This window comes from Octopus sinensis, linkage group LG4, assembly GCF_006345805.1.
Source record: "Octopus sinensis linkage group LG4, ASM634580v1, whole genome shotgun sequence".
NCBI lineage: Eukaryota > Metazoa > Mollusca > Cephalopoda > Octopoda > Octopodidae > Octopus > Octopus sinensis.
Genome location: NC_043000.1, coordinates 90,191,625 through 90,206,410, shown reverse-complemented (window position 1 = coordinate 90,206,410; position 14,786 = coordinate 90,191,625). Strand labels below are relative to the sequence as shown.

Sequence of the window (14,786 nt, the reverse complement as noted above, 5' to 3'; positions counted from 1 at the left end):
AACTCTTTAATTTCGTTTTTATATTTGGTTTGCAAGAATCTTTATGTGAATTCGTGTGTTGATGCATATTTTATTGTGTCTGTGGAGAGCCATTCTCTTTTAGTGCCTTTTTAATTTAATAACACAGAGGTACGCACACACACACACACACACACACACACACAAACACACAAACACACACACACACAAACACACACAAACATGCAAACACACAAACATGAACACACAAGCACATGGATATGCAGAATACATACATACATACAAACATGCATACATACATACATACATACATACATACATACATATATATATATATATATATACATACACACACAAATTCATGCATACACATACATACATACATACATACATACATACATACATACATACATACATATATACATACATATGTGTATGCACACACATGTGCACAAAAAACAACAACAAAAGAATGCAGTTCCAATCACAGACAGAGTCAATAACTATTGAAAATGCCGCAAGACGCAACGAAAATTTTAGTAAAAGTAAATGAGTGGAAATCAGACCGGTGTGTGTGTTAAATTAAAAAGAGAATGACTCTCCCCAGATACAATAAAACTATAATTATTTTTCTAAAATTTAATGATTGGTATATAATTGGAAGTTATTTTCTTGGCTGAATGTAAGATGCTGTGGTCTCTAGGATTGTAGGTGACTACAAATGGAATATTTATGCTTGTGTCTTCTCTCTCATTGTGAGAGTTTCTTCATAAGTTAAGAATTGGGATTTCTTTTGCCTTGATTATATTATGGTTTACTAGGACTTTTGACTATTTTTGCTTTGCTTTGCTTCATTCCCTTGCTTAATGAGGCTGGGGTCCCAGAGACATCATCATGCATAGAGCTGACCAGATCCACCAGTGTTCTCCATTGCTGGTGGTCATGTGCCTGCCCTTTTGCATCCTTCAAGGTGATGTTGAGCCTCTGGAGTTCTTCTTTAATCATCTCCAGCCATCTGATGTGGGGCTTGCCAGGAGGCCTCTTTCAGCTTGCAGTTGCTTCATTGAATGAGAGTAAAGCCCTGGTAGGATGATCTAGTGGGAGACATCTGTGCCAGTGCATGCAATGGATGGCTATGAGGTGGGAGGTTGTGGACTGATGCATGCGTACATGCAGTTCTTTGTTGGAGGAAAACTTTTAGTTTTACCAATTGTCTTTCTTGTCTATTTGAACATATGTACCTTGCCATATTAAATGGGATATTTCTTTTTATAAGGTATAGGTGACAAGATCTCAAGATAAACTATTGGTGTGTGTTCATATCCTTACAGTAGACATCAGTTGTAAAAATCTTATTTTCCTAAATTTCCGAAATGTTCAGAAAAGAAAGTCCTATTTCATTCATTCCTATAAAAAAGATGGAATGGTCACAATTACAATATTTTTAATCACAAGTCTGTTTAACCAGAGTTGACTGACACTAAACCATAACAGCAGATAAATCTAATAACTGAATGATTGCAATTACAGCTTAGTTGGGTCTTATCTAGTGCTGTAAACTAAAACTATGCATGATCTCTCTCTGTCATAGGCTGATTTGAAATTCTTCATTTGTTAAACCTTCATATTTTCTTTAGGAATTGTATTCATGAAATGATTTTGCAGAAATATATTCTTGTATAAAAATCAGTTAATTCATAAGTTCTGTGATATGCTGCATAATTTATTATAATTTATAATAATTTATACCCATAAAATAAAATTAGTTTTTAATTTGACTCAATATTTAATTATTTATGCAGTGCCAAAGAGTAGAGTTCTTGCTACAGGTGGTGCCTCTCAGAACAAGTCTATTTTAAAGGTATGTTGATGCTATTTCTTTTTACTATTTTATCATTTAAACCCTTTTGATATCAACCCAACTTTGACTGAGTTAGTTTTTAAAATTTCAATGTGTTCCTATTTTAACTCTTTAGCATTTGAACAGACCATATCTGGCCCAAAATATTCTACCTGTTTTATGTTCAAACTAGTTGGATCTAGCCTTTCACACATACCTTTCAATGTCATTCTAAAAGTATACAATCACAATATAAAAACCACAACACTACAAAGTAAATTATGATTAATTAATAATAATGTGAATAAATATGCTTCATATTTGACAAACTAATCTTAGTGTTAAAGGGTTAAATTAAAATCTTCCAACATAGCTTTATCTAAAATCTTTTTTCTTAGATCATAATCCAAACATCTGTTTAATTATGAAAATGTTAATTATTTTAAAAAATGCCATCAAGCTTTTGATTATTTTTTAATATTAATTGAAAATTAGGGTAGTGAGCTGGCAGAATCAATTAGCATGCTGGGCAAAATGCTTAGAGGTATTTCATCCCTCTTTATGTTCTGAGTTCAAATTCCACTGAGGTCAACTTTGCCTTTCACCTTTTCAGGGTTGATAAAATAAGTTCCAGTTGAGCACTAGGGGTCAATGCAACTGACTTACCTTCCTTCCCTGAAATTTCTGGCCTTCTGTCAAAATTGGAAATCAATATTAATTGAAATAATTGGCAGTCTGATGCACAAATGCTATATGCACTTGTGTGTGCATGTGTGTGTGTGTGTGCTTGTGTGTGTGTGTGTCTATTTGTGCAAATGTTTGCACTCTACACTGAACTATAGCTATAGATGCAGATGGTGATGTCATCATTTGTGGCTGGGTTGCTACTGGAACTGCTTGTTGACATTTCTTGTCAACAAATTACTAATTAGCTCTACAATTTAAAATTTCTAGAATAAAAAAGAATAAAACATCCCTTACATGGAAAAACAAGTAAAGGTTGATGACAGGAAAATCATTCAGTCATAAAAATCCTACCTCAAATACACACCCTCTTTGTCTAAGCCATATCAGCATGGAAAAACAGACATTAAAACACAGGAACAGACTAATGAATATAAATACCACTTTCTTTCAGTAATGCTTTCCATTGATATAAAGACATAAATGTATATAGAGAAAGAATATGGTAGATATAGACAGCAAAATGGTACAATAATTAGAGGATCAGACTTAATGCTTCTTGGTATTCATTCTGACATTCTGTATTCTGGGTTCAAATTCTGCCAAGGTCAGTCATAGGTGGTGAATTGTTAGAATATTGGACTGATTGTTTTATGGTATCTGTTCTGACTCACTGCATTCTGAGTTCAAATCCCACTGATATCAACTTTGCTTTTCATCCTTTTGGAGGCAAAGAAAAAAGCAAAAAACAATCCAGTATGGTGGATTGGTAGTTCTGTATGAATGTTGAACTGGATACCTTATGGTTCTTTACTATTTGAGTTCAAATCTTGCCATAGTCAGCTTGGGTGGTAGACTTAATCTAAAGCCAAGTTTAACACCACTACCTGGCATTTGGCTACATTTAGTAGAATCCACTCTGTTACTAGCATTCAGGTAAGATTTTTAGTTTGAGGACACTTTCCTCCCTTCCTAATGAACTTAGAATCTAAAAAGACAACTAAATACTATTGGCATTTTTTTCTGGTGCTCTAACAGTCTACTTATCCACCAGAAGTACTGAAATAGATTCTTATCCATTTTGTTATATTTCTTTTGAAATATAAAACTCTTTATTTTAATTAATTTTGAAAGTATTGCAGAATATAGTAAGATAATTTGTAATTAAGTTGATTTTTGAAACATTAATTAAAATGGAATTTTAATGTTATTAATTTCAAAAATAATGAAGAATATATTAAAATAATTTGTCATTATTAAACTGATTTCTAGGTGGCAAGCTGGCAGAATCATTAGGAGGCAGGGCAAAATACTGAACGGCATTTTGTCCACCTTCATGTTTTGAGTTCACATTCCACCGAGGTTGACTTTGCCTTCCATCTTTTTGGGGTCGATGAAATAAGTACCAGTTGCAGCACTGGGGTCGATGTAATCAACTGTACCCCTCCCAAAAAATTTCAGGCCTTGTGCTTATAATAGAAAGGAATATTAAACTGATTTCTGGATCATGAATTAACATGAAATATAATTAAAAAATTTCAATTTAGATCACTTCAAAACGTTTGTACAATAGAACCAGGGGTGGATACTCAAGCAGGTAGTAGGATGGTATTAAAAAGGTTAATACAATAACTGTTTGTAGTTTTCCAACTGAATTAATTGTAAAAATCTGGATATTTTTTAGGTTCTGGCAAATATACTGAATGCTCCTGTATATATACAGGATGTTTCCAACTCTGCTAGCCTTGGTGCAGCATATCAAGCAATGAGAGGTAAATTTTGTTTTCTATTCAATTCCACTATTTAAAATTATCAGTTTTATACCAAAATCCTCCCCATCATTATCTTCATGTCCATGTTTATATGCTAGCATGAGCTGGATAAAATGTAATACAGAACATTGTATCCCCACCATTGTGAGATGGTTTGTGAGTAGTCATATACTTGAGCTTCCACAAAAATATAACCATTAACTCCCTACCATTTCTGTTGAAATACACCACCCTTGTTTCAACGAATTTTGAAAATAAAGAAAAATTTAGTAAAATAACTTAAACTGGTGTTTAGAACATAAATTAACATGAAATTTTGAAGTAAGGTTTTAATTTATCTCACTTTAACCCTTTTGTTACCATATTTCTGTGGAAATGCAATACCCTTGTTTCAATAGATTTTGAAACCAATAAAAAATTTAATAAAATAACTTTGCTGTTATTATGCTATTGTTTGGTGTGTAAATTAACATGAAATTTTGAGGTAGAATTTTAATTTAGATCTCTCTTAAAAAGAAAGTTTGTATCATAAAGCCAGGAGTGATTTTAGGCATGTTCCTTTAAAGGCAGCAAATTGGTATAATTGTTAGAGCACTGGAAAAAATTCCTTGTAAAATTTGTTCTGACCTTTTGTTTCCCTGCAGTCCATAAAATAAGATACCAGTCAATTACTGGGCTCACTGGTATCAGTTAACTCCTTTCACTAAAAATTGCTGGCCTTGTACCTAAATCAGAAACCATTTATGCCCCCTTTAGTGGTCAATGGATTATGTGTACAAGAATATTATTTTGATGAATGCACTGGAATGGCTAATCATGGGTGTGACTGCAGAATTAAGAATTTCCCTTTCCAACTACATTATTTTGAGTTCAATCCCACTGTGTGGCACCTTGGGCAAGTGACTTCTACTATAGTATTGACTGGGATGACCAAAGCCTTATGGGTGTATTTAAAGAAAGCTCATTGTGTGTATATTCTGGGTTGGCCAAAAGTCACCCGACAGTAGATCAAAATTTCATAAATACTATCTGTAATTCTGTATTGACTCGAATGGAAAAATGTGTCGTTCATGAAGGACTTCAGTTTGAACTATTCTCATGATGTTTCATATTTACATGCTTTTATTAAATTTATTCAGTTGTTAAACATAAATAAATCTTGGAATTAAATGGGTTTGATTTACTGTCGTTGCTATTATGTTAAACTGTAGTATGTCCAAATTTGGCCAAATGCGTTTTTTATAATATTTATTTTTGTTTGCAATAGCCAGTACAAACCCAGTATATACCCATACACATACATATATGTATATATATATGTGCATGTGTCTGGTTGTATTTTTGTGTGAATTCTTCCTTTTCTTCACATATGTTTTGCTGATTGTAATCGATAGCTAACCAACGGTATTATTTGTTTTTAGTCCACCACTTAAGCATGTCTGGGTTGTCTGTTGGTTGATAGACCAGAAGACTATTACCTTGCTTGCAAGTGAGTTGGTGACAAGAAGGGCATTCAGCTGTAGAAAACTGCTCCCATATCCTCTTGTTTGGCCCATGCAGTCATGTGATATTAGACATTGTGATGTGACACAAAAAGGCCTTAGTTAATTAGGGTAAAATATGTGGTTACTATGGTAGAAACATGTCATGTAAAAAGAAAACAGCATCTGAGTGAAAAAAGAGGTACTATTGCTGATAGTGGAAGGTACTTATGGAAGAGTAATGTGATGAGATTGGATCTCATGATATTAGAGAGAGAGAGAGAGAGCTAGTGGGAAGGCAATATTCTGTATTGCAGTTTTATCCAGCTCATGCTAGCATATAAACATGAATATGAAGATAATAATGGGGAGGGTTTTGATATAAAACTGATAATTTTTTAAGATAATTTTTACTTGTGTTGTTTGTGGCCATAAATTTGTATACAAATTCTTTAACCTTCCAGGTTAATTGTTTAACCTCCAAGGTTAACATAGACTGAAATGTAGTCTTGTACAAATATAATTACTTGCTATTACTTTTAACCATACTCATTCCTATGCATATGGTACCACTCTTCCTTTCTGATTAAACTCTTCATGCAGACCATTCACTTTCATTCTTGACACATCATGCTATTCTTGCACATTTCCACAATTAAAGATATCAAAAACATCTTCCAAAAACAATATGATAACCATGATTCTTTCAACAGATCTGGAATGCAATCAATAAGGCTATCAAGGTTTAGTGGTAGTCATCATATCATCATTGGTAATATGCAATAGAAGGAAGGTAAGCTGGTAGATTGCATGTTAAAGTGAGAATGACCACACTGGCTGCCTTGTGGACAGTTACCAAGTATTGATGGTCAACCCTATCAAAGGCTTTATTGTTAATTCTTTTATTAGCCACAAGGGCTTACATAAAATGACATGACACAACTTCCTTTTCAAGTAAAACTTTCAAAGAGGAAAGTGTCTGACTTTAGCTCTTTCAAACAAGTCCACCGTACTACTTCTTTTGTTACAGCCACCAGACAAATAAAATTGCCTGTTCTCCCTGCCAGATCAGTCCTACATGCGACAGCAGGTGTTTGACATAAACCCACAGGTCAGCAATACTCAGATACTGTATGACGAGGGCGTTCAGAACAGTTTCATCACTCTGCACACACCTCAGGCAGGCCTGGCTGACAGCACTTCCATGCTTATAGAGTTTATCCCAAACAGGCAGCGCCCCTCAGTAGCACTGCCAGGCAAGGGATTTCTGGAAGTTATCTATAGGCCCAGGCCTGAAAGTTCTCTGAAACAGACTGGTTAATTGATCCTTGTTAACACCTAGAGTTTCTCTGAGAACATCATTGCACTTCCCCTCCACTAGCTCTCTATAGAATGCTTGAGTGGAACTACTACCAACTGCATTGCCCACCTGGTGGAGAGCTATGAGCACTTGAGGTACCAAGTACCCCTGCTCGGTCTATGCCTAATCCAGGACTGCAGCTCAGTCAAAGAGATGAGCTGTGGAAAAGTGAGTCTGACAAAACGCAACCACACTTACTAACCATTAAGGAAACACTGGAGATGCCATAACCTGAGCGCGTGTCTGCGCATCAGCAACCACAGCATGCCCAGCCCTCCACTCAGCAGCTGTTGACAGGAATGCGACCCTTCCTCAGAAAGTGGAAAAGTAAACATACCAGCTTGGCCAACCAGCAAAAGGGGCAAGGGATGATAGTCAAGCGGTAATAGATGATGGAGGCGATGTATGCACTCATCATCTCTGCTCAACCTTTCAGGGACAGCTTCCTCTCAGTCCATTTCTGGGTGAGATTAGCTACCTTGTTCATCATTTCATCTCAGTTTTTCTCTGCCTGGAAGTCTTGACCAAACCAGACTCCAAGCAATTTAACCGGCCCATCTGTCCAGTGCCCCATGACGCTTTTGGATGACATGGACTTACCTCTCCAGGTGCTGAGTTGCAAGCCCACTGACTTTTCTACATTAATTTTTGCTTCTGTCACTGCTTCATATTCTTTTAGTGTGTCACCAATCAAGTCTATATGCCTGTGGCTTGGCACTATGACAGTGACATCGTTAGCGTAAGCAGACAAACTTCCCCCACATCCTCAGTACATACAGAAGGGAGGAGAGAGGGCACCTTTGATGGACCAAATGCAAGATGCAGAATGGTTCTGACAGGTGACCATTCACCCAAACAATCAAGCAGATGCTGCTGTACAAAGTAGCGATCCAACTGCAGAAAATCAAAATCGGCTGCCTTGAGGACAGCTGCCAAGTATTGATAGTTGACCCTATCAAAGACTTTAAATTGATCTAAATTGATCAGAGCACCACCCATGCTAGCTTCCTTACCCACCCTCTCTATGATGTAATGCATAAGGTGGAGGTTGTCGCGAATAGTCCTGGTTGGGATGGTGCACGTTTGCGCCTCACCAACCTGCTTGTCCACAACAAGCGCCAACCTCCTGGCTAACACCTTGGCCAAAATCTTCAACTAAATGGGCCTGAAATTTTCTATAACGTCCCCCTTGATTGGGTCCTTTCTCAGCAGTGCCACTGCCCCTTGACAGACAAAAGTGGAAATTCTCACATTCTGCTGCAAGTTGCAGTGGACATCTGCTAAGAGGCCCGCAAACAAGTCTGGCATTGAAATATAAAATTCATAGGGTAGACCATCCAAACCCAGCAATCTGCCTCTCGTACAGCTTTTCATTGCTTCCTGTATCTTCACAAAAGCAGTACACATCTGTTTCAGTTTGAACACCTCGCATCCGTTCTGGTCCGCCAAAGACCAGAGGGTGGCTTTATTGCCGAGTTTCGTCTCCATCATGTGGGCCCATCATGATGCTTTCATTCCCTCCCAACTTAGTGAATGTGCCTTAGCTCTAACAACGCAACCTTCGTGTTTGATGTCGAAGTATGTTTTCCATATTTTATTAGTTCAAACAGTTGTATTTGTATATCTACAATGAATGAATTAATTGAATTGGAAAACATGTTATAACATACAAGATAACTTAAAGTTTGTACTACATAAAATAGAAATATTTTAGTTAATTATCTGGTAATTGTTCTCAGTGTTAACCCTTTCGTTACCAACCCGGCTGAAACCAGCTCTGGCTCTGTGTACAAATGTCTTATTTTCATAAGTTTTGAATTAAAATCATCCACCAAACCTTAGTCACAATTTATGTTCCTAACACTAGCTGAATGATAACTAAGTTATTTAACTAATGTCTTTGTTATATTGAAAGAAACACAGAGCATCTCAAAATAAATGCAGTAACTAAAGGGTTAATCAATCTTCATAAAAAGTGAGACATGTTTATGCTAAAAAAAATGACGAAATCTGAGGTTTTGTTAATTTATATTTGATACTTTTGATCTTTTTATTTCTATTGATTAATTTTGATTTATTTCTTTTATAATATATATATTTAATTTTTATTTCCATTAGTTTATTTGGTATTTTTTATGACTTGTGCCTATTTGAATCTACATGTTACTCTTTATCAAGGGAATGCAATAAATAGAATATGAGTATAAAATAATGTGAAACAAGGTGATCCAGCAGTGCTCTCAATGCCGCTCACCTGAATATGTGTGAGTACATGGCTACTGCAGGATCATATTTATATACAGTTTATACAATATGTATAATATGGAAAACTCAGCAACTAACACCTAGAGAAACAATTGTTGTAGTTAATTAAACCCTGTTCATTCCATCTTCTTGTATTGTAAATTCTGTATACACTAACAGATTTTCACATGCATATCCAGCAAAAGGAGTATTCCTGCTGTATGATGACATATGGTAACCGATAACCGTACAGGGGCTTTGAAATGCACTTTATAAGATTATTACCCAGATGATATTAAATTATATATATATATCATATTCTATTCCTTATATATATTATATCATATACCTTATGTATATATATTATATATCATATATCATAATGTATAATAATACCTTGGTATGTATATATTTAATTTCTGAGAGCTGGCTGCACAATCTTTTTTTTCATGTAATCTTTGCATGACTATCTCTTCTAAAAGGTTCACTTGGCCACACTTGCTTCAATGAGATACTTAACAAAACCTCTAGAATGGTACGTGCTGCTGAACCTGATGATAGCACTGTGGAGGTAAGTTTGAAGTTCTTTTGCAGAATAACACTGATGGTATTATGATAAAATTTTCCATTAAAATTTTTGCCTATTTAAAATACTTTAATATAAAATATATTCAAGCTCTTGAAAATTAACATCAAACGAATATAATCAACTCACCATAATAAGCATTAACTTCAGCTCAAGTCCAGTCTTACATACTTTTTGTGGATATTTTCTCCCTCTAAATTTTGTCATTGCATGATTTTATTGAAGCAAAAATTACCAAAGAGATATGACATTGAATAACTCACTCTGATTGGCTTTATTCAGTATTTTGTTGTTAGTATATTTTAACTAAATGTGCCTTAGTTCATTTAGCTATCTATCAAAAGTAGTAAACAACCATGGAAGGTTACCTCCATTGGACCAATATTGTATTGCAGTCTGTAGGGTGTTTTTCCACTTTATATAATTAAATTATATATTATGCACTTTGTTTTATGTCCATGATCCACCAGTCTGTGGGAAAATTTGAAGACACAACACATGAACTAGCAGCCCTATAAGTTATCCCCTCAGTCATCCTTGTCCTATCATTTTACACTTAATATACAACTATCTCCAAACACTTCTCCTTATAATTCTACTCATTGTTATTTCTCTTGTTACTGTCAACTAGTATCTTTACCATTTTCAAGCTTCTTTAATCTTTTAGCATTTAAACTGGCCATATCCAGCCCAAATATTCTACTTGTTTTTTGTTCAAACTGATCAGATCCAACCTCTCATACATACTCTTCAATGTAATCTAAAAATAAACAATCACATCATCTTAAAGCTATAAGATAAAACATGATTAATTCAAAACAATGTGAATAAATAAGCATTACATTCAACAGAGTAATCTAAATGCTAGAGTTAAACAATATTATGGAATTATTACATCCAGATATATGACATATAAAATGCAGATGATTTCAAATATTTAATCCCTTTTTTTCAGCCTATTTAACCAACTTTACACAAAATATAAGTTAATCCTTTTTCTCTTTTCTTTTTAACAGCTATACACAAAACTTTGTGCTCGCTATAAACAACTGGAAGAAAGAGTTTCCCAGAGTTAAGGCAACATAAAAATTATTAGTTGGGTCCAGCAGTATTGCTACAAATACTGCCGTTTACTATCATAATGATTTGCTTTATTTTCAGTATTAATTCTTATTAAGAAATGTGAATGAATTCACAAATTTTTTATTTACTATGATTCCTGCAAAAATCCTGTGTTAAATCATTATTTTAATCTGACTAAAATTGTGTCAATGTAATTTGCATGCATAACCACATGTAGCTTTGTGGTTAAGGAGTTTACTTCACAACTACCTGACACCAGATTTGATCTGGCATTAGTGCAGCACTTTGGGTAAAGGTCTTTTATTATTATTATAGCCTCAGGTTGACCAGTATCTTGAATGGAACTAGGTACATGAAAACTGTACAGAAGATAAACAGATACACACACATACGTATATGTAAATCATTTTAATATCTATTTATCCATGCTTGCATAGTTCATTTTCTAAGAGTGGATGCTCTTTCCGTTGTCATCCCTTATCTGTTTCCAAGCAAGGTTACATGACACCCTAGTTGAACGTTCTCACAGGAGATTGGAAACAAATGACATTGCTTACAGTATAGTGACACACTCTTACTAGTTTCAGTCCTTTGACTCTGGCCATGCTGGAGCACCACCTTGAAAGGTTTCAGTTGAACAAATCAACCTCAGGTCTTATTTCTTAAACCTCGTACTTATTCTATCAGTCTCTTTTGCCAAATCACTAAGTTACAGGGATGTATCTATATAAAAATAATTTTAAAATGTGGATAGCTCAGATTAATCTCAATTGTTTCCTCTTGAAGCATATCAACTCATTCCATTATTACAAAACAGTGTGGTCATTGTTGCTGCTGAATTTTAGCCAAAATACATATGAAAATATTTTTTTTTGTCTGAAGAATTTCTAATGTCTATCTAACATGTAAATCTTTGTAATTCCTATTTGAAAATGAAACGTGTGCAATGGAAAAGAAAAAAATACCAAAAGATGTCCACTTTCCTGTTATATAGAGACACACAAACAGGCTTCTTTCAAGGCCTTGGTTGACCTAGGTCTATAATAGAAGACACTTGCCAAACTGAAATAATGAGGTCAGAAACTACTCAACATGCCTGCAATTATATATGTGTATGTTATATTCCTTTTGTCCTGTAATTTCATGCTTCAATAAACACAGATCAAGAAGATAAGCATTAAGCTGAAATAAATAGGCTCCTATGATTCACTAAAAAAAATATCAAGAGTACTAGATACTTGGAAAGATTCATTAACATGCAGTAATTCGGTTAATTGTAAGCTGATACTCTATCATCCCTTCATGTAAATTCAGTATGAATAACTTTATAAGGAGTGGTGGCCTCCTGAATAGAGTAAAGTTTAAATATCAATCACAGCTCTGCATGCACGGATAAATTACATAAGAGAATGTTTCTCATGTTATTTTTTGAATAAATTAGCAAACCCTCATTAGCTTCTCATTGTCTTTCCAAATTAATTTAGCCTGAAAGTTTTTTAAGTACTAAGCCCTACAAACCTATTGAGTCATAGGAAATGTTATGTAATATGAGTCAACAAGAAGTCTCTACGTGGTTGCTCAAACTGCTAGAAATAACAGCCAAATAAATCTTTCTCATCTTAACAGGACACTGGATAATGTAATCCAAATATTCTTTTGTCATTTGACTGCAGCCATGCTAGAGCACCACCTTAAAGGGCCTTTTTAGTGTAAGAAATCAACTCTAAGACTTATTCTTTGAAAGCCTAGTACTTTATATCAATCTCTTTTGCCAAACCGTTAAGTTACAGAGACAAACAAACAGACTTCTTTCAGTTTCTGTCTACCAAATCCAGTCACAAGGATTTGGTCGGCCCAAGGCTATAGTAGAAGATACTTGCCCAAGGTGCCATGCAGTGGGACTGAACCCTGTTGTTGAGAAACAAGCTCCTTACTACATAGTCATTACTGTCCAAAAAAAAAAAAGAAAAAGTTTATAGTCAAAATGCTTTTAATCATGAGCTGAATCCGAATCAAAACAATAATCATGTAATTTTGTAAAAGTTAGCTTGGCAGAATCCATTTTCTCCATATTATGACCATATGTATTTTTAGCAAATTCCATTGTTGCAAACATTCAGAACAGGTCTTCTGTATGAATATGATGTACTCCTTTCCACCTGAAAAACTTTAAAAGATGGTCAAAGTGATTGTCTTTGCACTAGTCATTAAAAAGATATTTAAAAAAAAAAAACCCTTCTCTTAGAATAAAAATTTGAGCCAATTTGAAAAATGACTGACACAATGCAACAGTATTTAGTCTAATTGTAAAGAAATTTTTGGATTTTTATTAAAAAAGTTTATCTTACAAAGAGACTAAGTGTTTTTTTAAAATATTTTTATATACAGTATCAATATTCTCACACATCAGAACAGACTGGAAAACAATTATTTCTGTTTTTACAAGAATAACTTGGAACACCCAATTAAGCAGACCTAACAATCATCCCAATTGAAAAATGAAAAAAAAAACAACAAACAAATTGCATTCATTTTGTAAGCAAATCAAGGTTCTCACTTGGATTTTTACAATTTCTTTACATTGAAAAATGTTTTCATCATGCACAGAAATAGGACTTCATACAGCTGTCATTACTAACATCTGCTCAAGCAGAACTGATTGCAAGCAAAACAATTTTATTTGTTAGGATTGTGCAAAATATATAACCAGTAATATACTGGAGTAAATTTAAGTGTTCCTTCCATCAAAATGTGTGGTCTTGTGCCTTGTATTCATAAGCACAAGCTGTAAAGCAGTTAGTTCTTTGGATAATGAATACCTGAAATTGTAATTTTAGAAGGAAGAAAGTGAAATGGCCAGACTAAATGTCTTATGGAATTTAGTTATGTTTTCAGTCTGAGTTCAAAGCCTGCCAGGGCAATTTTGCCATTCACTCCATCCAAGTTTGATGAAATTAGCACCAATAATATACTTGGTTTGATTCAATTGACTGTCTTCCTAAAACTTCATGGCCCAGTGCCAAAGAAATTAGATTTATGGAACAGCAAAGTACAGGCCAAGTGTCACATTTATATCCTATGTATTGATTTCTAACACCATCAAAATCAACTTTACTTCTCATGAGGTGGAGCAGGTATGTGTAACTGGCAACACTTGGTCCTTTGTGACTCTTTCATATGGCATGTCTATCATGATTAACTCTAGTATTTAAACCAGCCATATCTGGCCAAAACATTCTACTTGTTTTATGTTCAAACTGGCCAGATCCTGCCTATCACACCTACCCTAAAATGTCATTCTAAAAATATACAATCACATCATCAAAATCTCAAAGCTACAAGATAATAATGCATGATTAATTCAAAACAATGTGAATAAACAAGCATTGCATTTAACAGGGTAATCTGAATGCTAGAGGGTTAAATAAACAATTTTTTTATTGTTAAAATTTGCAATCAATTTATTTTTCCATTATTATATAACATGAATTTTCTTAAAGGATATTTTTATGGCTTGCTTTAGTGTAACATACAGTATTATATACTGTGTTAAATTATTATTTAAGTGGTAGTGTGAATCAGTTTAGGAAGAGCTATATCTCATAAGGCCTGACACTGAAAAAACATGGGTAGAGAGAGAATATCAGAAGGCTGCTCTGGAAGGAAATGGGAGGGGACTTGGTTAGTGCAGAGAGGAGAATTACATTATGAGTGACTAGAGACAATTGGGTTTTGATGGTGGTGATAGGTAACTTAA

The 14,786-nt window shown here is 34.4% G+C and overlaps 1 protein-coding gene across 1 annotated transcript in view; it reads left to right on the top strand.

Annotated features, from left to right (window-relative positions):
- LOC115210325 (xylulose kinase) overlaps positions 1–13,380 on the top strand; it is a 74,954-nt gene extending 61,574 nt beyond the window's left edge. Inside the window, exons 16-19 of the mRNA XM_029778851.2 lie at positions 1,782–1,840; positions 4,188–4,275; positions 9,843–9,931; positions 10,963–13,380. Of these exons, the coding sequence (XP_029634711.1) occupies positions 1,782–1,840; positions 4,188–4,275; positions 9,843–9,931; positions 10,963–11,022 (296 nt within the window). The 3' untranslated portion in view covers positions 11,023–13,380. The remainder of the gene's footprint in view (positions 1–1,781; positions 1,841–4,187; positions 4,276–9,842; positions 9,932–10,962) is intronic.
- Positions 13,381–14,786: the final 1,406 nt, after the last annotated feature.